We start from the raw sequence: 8,285 nt of genomic DNA on the forward strand, positions 1-8,285 counted from the left end.
CTTTCTCTTTGGGGTTATACCATTTGGAGTGTTTGTTTGAAAGCTTATCAGCTATCTATCTCTTTGCTTAAACTTTAGAATAAAATGGTATGAATGTGTCTTGTATGTAATGTGGATTAACCAACACTTACCATATTTTCATAAATTGTGAACTGGTTTTGTCAATTTTTTAAAAGAGTAAAGTACACGGATGGTCCTTATAGTTAACCGAAAATTTTGGATTTAGTTCCCAGCTTTTTTAAAGTACACGGATGGTCCCTGTGGTTTGCACTTTGTAATGTATTTAGTCCTTAACTTTTGCTAAAAGTACATGGATGATCCCTGTGGTATGCACTTTGTAACGTATTTAGTCACTAAACGTTGGGGACTAAATGTGTTACAAAGTGCAAACACAGGGATCATTTGTGTACTTTTGGCAAAAGTTGAGGACTAAATACATTACAAAGAGCAAACCTAAGGACTAAATCCAAAATTTTGGTTAACTACAGGGAGCATCCGTGTACTTTACTCTTTCTAAAATGTGTTGACTGAAAAGTAAGGGCACGAGGTGTGGTCCCCCTTCCCTATGGCCACCTAGTTGCCACCTCACCACCTAGTCCACCTAATCACTACTCCCCCATGGGTGGGGTAGGGTTCCGCTTCCTTCCCCCTTCCATTTTTTATTAAATTAATTTTATTTTTATACACTTTTTTTCAGAAAATTTCAAATAAATAAAAAAACAAACACAAATTTCATAAAAATTCAAATAAATTGCACTAAAATTTCAGAAAATTACAAATAAAAAAAAACAAACACAAATTACCATCTAAAATTAAATACTAAAAAACAAATAAACCTACAAATACCACTACTCGTCGTCAACGGGATCAACACGGAAGTTATTCCAGATGTAGTCGATTAAATCCGCACATAGGTTTCCATGCAGATGCTCACTACGTAACGCCCAGTAATTGGAGTCTTTTTGCAATTCGTCAACCGGCTCAACATTTTCATCAATGTCATTCAGATTGTATTCGCATATTGCTCGACCCTCGTCTTCAATAATCATGTTATGCATTATTCGACAAGCATACATAATGTATCTCAATTTTATTGGTTCATATGCACGAGCCGGTTGTTTATTATCCCCTATTTTCCCTTTATGACTCCATACAACCGTTCAACATCTTTTCTTGCGCTTCTTGGCACTTTGCAAACTTTTTTCTTTTTTCATCATCAGTTAATGGAATAGTTTTAACAATAGCGGTATAGGGTGGGTATATACCGTGAGCTAAGTAATATCCGTGCTTGTATGACACACCATTTAGCATGAAAGAAGAATCCGGGCCCGTACCTCTAATGATCTTGTCGAAAATAAAAGATTTTACTATAACGTTTAAATCATTGTTTGAACCTGCAACCCCGAAAAAGGCATGCCAAATCCACAAGTCTTGTGAGCAAATGGATTCTAAGATTATTGAGGGAGCACCGATATCACCACACATAAATTGACCACGCCATGCAGTAGGGCAATTCTTCCACGGCCAATGCGTACAATCAATACTTCCTAGCATCCCAGGAAATCAATATTTCTCTTCATGGAATGCATAAAGATTTTCGATATTCTTCTGCATTGGTCTACGCATATACACCTTGCTATACAAGTTCACGATATCTTTGGAAAATTCATACAAACAATCCCGACTAACTCTAGCGGCATCCTTACATATTCATCCCATGAATCACTACAAGTGCCATACGCTAATTGACGAAGTGCCAAAGTACATTTTTGAAGCGTAGTAAAACCCCTTTGTCCTCTAGCATTGTAGCGTAATGTGAAAAACTGATCATAATTAACCAAATCATTGGCAATACGCAAGAACAACCGGCGACTCATTCGATACCAACGCCTAAATTGTTCGTCAGTGTAAACACAGTTTTGGACAAAATAGTCACCAACCAAACGTTCATGTGCACCTTAAATAAAGTGTGAAAACTTACTTAATGTTAAGAACAAAAATATATATAAAAAATAAATAACTAAACTAATTACACAAAGTAAGGTTAAGAACAAAAAAATACATAAAAAAATATACCTTCACGATCTCTATTTAACGCCGCGGGCCGTGTTCTAGGTCGTGAAGTTCCTTCGTATTCGTCATCTTCTTCCATCTCGGCATTTTCGTCGTCTCAAGCATGGCGCTAAGTAAAAAATTTCCCGCATTTTCCTCCTTCGATGAAGAACTCATGGCGACTATTTTAAAAAAATGGAGAGTGTGAAATTTTGTTTTGAAAAATAATGAGAGAGGAGGAGATTTTTTATAGAAAGTGTAGAGTGTAGTGAGGGTTTGGGTAAAAATGAGAGGTTTATATAGGGTTTAAAAATAAATTAATTGAATTTTTTTTATAACTATAGCAGTTGCAACGACATTATATTCAAACGTTCAAATTGTTTCTTCTTCGGGGCGGTCGGGGATTACTTACCGATGGCACCGATTTGAGCTGGGGGTTCCCGATCGAGGACTCGCTCCACCTCAGCTCCCCGATCAACATACCGAGCCCACACCCCATCGTCTAATATAGTTTCAAGCGACAAAATAAATTATAAGTTTTATGTTTAACGTTATACCTTATAAGACAACTAGTATTAAGCCCCTGCGTTGCAGCGGTTGTCATAAAACTGTGTTAAGTAGTAGCAAAACTATGCCATTATCAGCGACCACCAACACCGGAAAAAGCTCGTAAAAAGAAAATAAATAAAAACGGGAAAAAATAACGTCGAGCGAAAAGCAGACGTAAAATCTTTGAATCACGCACGCTCATTGCTGAGAAATTAAACCGAAACGTAAAACATAGAAAAATAACTAAGTCCATCTGGGACCCGCGTGTTGGACGAACTTGTCAAACACAGAAAAATAGATGTGACGCGACGGGCCAGTCAAACGGGAAAAAATATACGAAAAAATGTTGAACCCCACACGCACGTTGCAGTGCGTTAAGTCACAAAATTTAGAACGAAACGAAAAACTTGGGAAAGATGAAAAGTATGGTGGACCAAAATTGAAAATAAAAAAGAGTTGATATTAAATTGCAATAGATGAAAAATTTTGGATTAAAGATAAAAAAAATAAAGGGTCTAATTTGCAAAATTGAAGTTATTTATTAATTTTAGATAAAGATAAGGATAAAAATAAGTGATATCTATATATTGGTTATTAATTAATATTAATATTAATATTAAAAGCAATTTACTAAACAAATATAAATGAAATTTATGAGGTTGAAGAAGAAAATGTCATGTGGCATTATTTGTAATCTTTTATTATAAGTTAGATAAGTTATAAGTTTTATGTTCAATGTTCGTTACAAGTCTGGTAATAATAATCTTTGAATGGGTATATTATTATGTAATTTCTGTCATTAATAACTAATACTAATCGTTTTTAAAAAAATAGCTAAATTACGATTCTATAAATCCTAGGGTGTTTCATGATTTCTATCCAGTCAAACACATGCAATAATGTACAAATATCGATCAATAAAAATATAAGAAATAGAATTCAAAATAAAATAGGTTAAAAATTCATATTTTATTAACTCATGAGTGATTTCTATAAATTGTAGAAAGTAAGAATATTGACATTGGGCATAATAAAACTTCACAAGTTCAGGGACTAAATTGTAGATCTATCCGGTCCGTGTCCCATTCAGCAATAAGTCAATAACATTCGCAGGCCAAGCATGGTTTGGCCCAGCAACTCTCGACCCAATTGTGAAAAGGCCCTAACTATCTGCACACTCAGTTTGCCTATCTGCACACTTAGGGTTTACCTACGCAGCGTATTGGTCAATACGCAGCGTATAGGGTTAACCCTATACGCTGCGTATTGACCAATACTCAGCGTATATAAACCATGGATCTCAGTGCCTAATTACCAATCATTGCACAGAAAACAAGGTTTATATACGCTCCGTATAGCTCTCTACGCAGCGTATATAAACCATTAGACTTTTTTGGGTCATTTTGGTAGGTTTGAGGGATCATTTTTTCACAAAGTTTATATACGCTGCGTATAGGTCTATACTCAGCGTATATAAAGGGTGGTAAAATTATTTTTAACCCCAAACCTGTGGTAAAATTATCTTTTTAACCCTTATAGTGTATATACGCTGCGTATTGACCTATACTCAGCGTATATAAAGGTCTGAAAATGTCATTTATACCCTTGTATTGAGGCTATACGAAGCCAAATACAAGGGTAGTAGTGTCATTTTTGTCTTATATGCTGCGTAGTGATCTATAAGGAGCGTATATAAAGCTCCATTTTTGTATTTTTTTTGTGTATTCCTTTATTTATTTATAAAAAAAGGAAAATAACACCCGATACGATAATGTACGATACGATATAACAGCCGTATAGGCCTATAGGTGTGATTTAGGTCCCGTATTGACCTCGTATAAGCCTATAAGTGTGATATCGTATCGTATAGGTGTAGTATAGGTCACGTATTGACCTCGTATAAGACTATAAGTGTGATATCGTATCGTATAGCATAGTATATGTACCGTATTGACCTCGTATAAGACTATAAGTGTGATATCGTATCGTATAGCATAGTATATGTCCCGTATTGACCTCGTATAAGCCTATAAGTGTGACATCGTATCGTATAGCGTAGTATATGTCCCATATAGGCCTATAAGTGTGATATCGTATCGTATAGGTGTAGTATAGGTCACGTATTGACCTCGTATAAGCCTATAGGTGTGATTTAGGTCCCGTATTGACCTCGTATAAGCCTATAAGTGTGATATCGTATCGTATAGGTGTAGTATAGGTCACGTATTGACCTCGTATAAGACTATAAGTGTGATATCGTATCGTATAGGTGTGGTTTAGGTCATGTATTAACCTCGTATAAGCCTATAAGTGTGATATCGTATCGTATAGGTGTGGTTTAGGTCCCGTCTTATCCTATATGCATATACAAGAACTATAGGAAACCTATACGAAACTTATACTACACTATACGATACGATACGATACGATACTATACTATACAATAACACCCGTATAGCCTCTATACGAGACTTATATACTATACACTATATGATACGATACGATGCAATACGATACGATACGATGCAATACGATAGGATAATTTTATTTAAACGATAACAATATAATATATGTGTATTATTTACGAATAATATTGTTTTTTTTATAAATAATTTTCTTTTTTTATAAATAAACAAAGGAATACGATAATATAATTTAAACGATAACAAAACAATATATTTGTATTATTTACCAATAATATTGTTTTTTTTATAAATAGTTTTCTTTTTTAATTTTTATAATTCATAATATTTATATTATTGTTTATTTTTATAATTTATATTTGTATTATTTACCAATAATATTGTTTTTTTATAAATAATTTTCTTTTTTTTTATAAATAAACAAAGGAATACACAATAAAAAAAATACAAAAATGGAGCTTTATATACGCTCCTTAGAGGTCCCTACGCAGCGTATGAGACGAAAATGACACAACTACCCTTGTATTTGGCTTCGTATAGCCTCAAAACAAGGGTATAAAAGACATTTTCAGACCTTTATATACGCTCCTTAGAGGTCAATACGCAGCGTATTTAAACTTTGTGAAAAAATATCCCTCAAACCTACCAAAATGACCCAAAAAATCTAATGGTTTATATACGCTGCGTATTGACCAATACGCAGCGTATATAACCCTTGTTTTCTGTGCAATGATTGGTTGTCAGGCACTGAAATCAATGGTTTATATACGCTGAGTATTGGTCAATACGCAGCATAGAGGGTTAACCCTATACGCTGCGTATTGACCAATACGCTGCGTAGATAAACCCTAAATTTGCTAGGGTTTGGTGTGCCAATAGGCACTTTAGTGTGCCAATAGGCACACCCTTGGGAAAAATATGCCAATATCCAAATTCCAACATGAGTATATGATTATCATTTTAACATTTTTTTAAACATTATGTCATTAGTATATGATTAACATTTTAACATTTTTTAAACATTAAGTCAATTTCAAATATCATTAAATCTAGTAAGTTTCACCCGAGCGATTCGTAGAAAACAAAATTACCAATATTAATTAGGGTGAGAATCAAATAGAAAGTTTATTTTGACTAGGAAGGATAGAAAGCAATAGGATTATAACATGTGGTAAAATTTAAAATAAAGAGGAAGGGTATTTTAGTCAATAGTATCCTTTCTTCTTTCTTCTTCTCCTCAGTAACTTCAAAACCCACCATTTTCAAAATCCACCATCTTCAACCATTTCTTCACTTTCTATCTCAATAATCACTACATTATAGTGCGATTTTCATCACCAATCAATGATTCAAACACCCGATCAACGTGTTCTTCAACTTTTTTGAAGAAACCCTATTTAATTTCATACAATATCTCATTTTTTCCTCTGATTTTGAAGCGATTCGCTTGATTCGATCGCTGATAAGTGTTTCTAACATTCAAATTTCGTCAATCGTTGAAGAAATCTGAAGAAATCGGCTTCGATCTATGTAAGAAATTTTTGAATTGCATTTTTGCGATCTGGGTTTTTGAATTGAGTCATTGCGTTTTACGATATTGGCGGGGGTCCGGGGGCAGCGCCCTTGGGAGCAGGGTCCAAGGAGCGGCAGCCCCTGGCGGGGTCCAAGGGGCAGAGCCCCTGGCGGGGTTCGAGCTGGTTCAGACAATTCACAGACAGTTAAATGTGTCTATTGCGTTTTAGAAATAAGACAATTTTATGTGTTTTCTGGCCATTGCGTTTTAGAAAAACACATTTTTAAAGTGTTTTTAGTCCATTGCGTTTTAGGTAAACATATTTTTATGTGTGTTCAGTCCATTGCGTTTTAGAAAATACACTTTCTTTTGTGTTTTTAGGTCATTGCGTTTTAGAAAAAAGACATTTTTAAGTGTTTTCTGGCCATTTCGTTTTAGATAAACACATTTTTGAAGTGTTTTTAGTTCATTGCGTTTTAGGTAAAAACACATGTTTATGTTTTTTCAGTCCAATGCGTTTTAGAAAGTACACTTTTTTTGTGTTTTTAGGCCATTGCGTTTTAGAAATAAGACATTTTTAAGTGTTTTCTGGCCATTGTGTTTTAGAAAAACACATTTTTGAAGTGTTTTTAGTTCATTGCGTTTTAGGTAAACACATTTTATGTGTTTTCAATCCATTGCGTTTTAAAAATTACACTTTCTTTTGTGTTTTTAGACCATTGCGTTTTAGAAATAAGACATTTTTAAGTGTTTTCTGGCTATTGCGTTTTACAAATAAGACATTTCTTTGTGTTTTTGGTGCATTGCGTTTTAAAAAAAATCATTTTTTTTACGTTTTTTGTCTATTGCGTTTTACGCAACTTGGTTTTATAAAAAAATTTTCGAAAATATAGCAATAATATAATCGTTTTAAAGATAAAAAACGTTCATTTTTTGGTGCAATTTTTTATAAAAAATAATGTCGAATGAAAAAGTTATTAACGTTTAAAAAATTGGGGGGAATTGGAGGAGATAGAAACTATTGTCCTGGATTGACTAGAATGCCCGTACACAAACTCACGCGCCTCTTTTCTTCCCTTCAATTTCCCTCATTTAATCTTAGCCCTTGATTAAATCAATTGATGGTTAAGATTACTTCCTAGCCTTCCTAGCCAAATAAACTTCCTATTATATCCTAACCCATATTAACTATCGTAGAAAACAAAAATATAAATTACAAAATTAACAATATTAATTACACCACCATTAGATTTAAGAAATATTGGATTTTAATAATCTCAACTTTCACCCATTGAACGGCATTAATTCAAACCCTAAAAAGTTCACCCCCACAGTCTTAACTTGCAAATTATTTTTCTCCACCGAGACTTTTCTAACTGGGGTGACCCAGTTAGTTTTTTGCTTACGTGGCAGCTTATGTGGCACAAAACCTTGTTGTTGGCTGATGTGTATGCTCACCATCACCACCTCCACCTACATCACCATCATCAACCACAGTGGCGGAGCTAGCCCACTAATTTAAGGGTATCCCGTTTTTTTTTACCGTGCAATCATATAATAAAAAACGATAATCAATAAAGTAGAACAAATACCTAATAGATTTGTCCTCTTCTTTTTTTCATAACTTGAAATCGTTCCATTACATCGTCATCTTTTGCTTTATCAAATGTTTCCTTTTCAACCACACAAACCATAACATTGTTCAAAATTTCCGGGCCCATTTGATTGCGTAAATCCGTCTTAACTAG

At 34.0% G+C, this 8,285-nt stretch overlaps 1 protein-coding gene across 1 annotated transcript; it reads right to left on the bottom strand.

Moving 5' to 3' along the window:
- Positions 1-1,140: 1,140 nt before the first annotated feature.
- Positions 1,141-2,152, bottom strand: LOC110882899. The gene is made up of 3 exons (XM_022130794.1): positions 2,077-2,152; positions 1,673-1,957; positions 1,141-1,394 (listed from the first exon to the last, which is right to left on the bottom strand). Exons 1-3 carry the CDS (start codon positions 2,150-2,152, stop codon positions 1,141-1,143), a joined length of 615 nt encoding a protein of 204 aa, XP_021986486.1.
- Positions 2,153-8,285: the final 6,133 nt, after the last annotated feature.

Source organism: Helianthus annuus, chromosome 10 (assembly GCF_002127325.2).
Source record: "Helianthus annuus cultivar XRQ/B chromosome 10, HanXRQr2.0-SUNRISE, whole genome shotgun sequence".
NCBI classification, from domain to species: domain Eukaryota; kingdom Viridiplantae; phylum Streptophyta; class Magnoliopsida; order Asterales; family Asteraceae; genus Helianthus; species Helianthus annuus.

What these genes read in the sequence shown, in the direction of transcription:
- LOC110882899 (XM_022130794.1), bottom strand. Translation starts at nt 2,152, where the DNA reads ATGGAAGAAGATGACGAATACGAAGGAACTTCACGACCTAGAACACGG. An exon ending in GTTAAATAGAGATCGTGAAG is followed by an intron (nt 1,958 to 2,076) that starts GTATATTTTTTT and finishes ACTTTATTTAAG; the next exon opens with GTGCACATGAACGTTTGGTT. An exon ending in AGAGTTAGTCGGGATTGTTT is followed by an intron (nt 1,395 to 1,672) that starts GTATGAATTTTC and finishes TCGGGGTTGCAG; the next exon opens with GTTCAAACAATGATTTAAAC.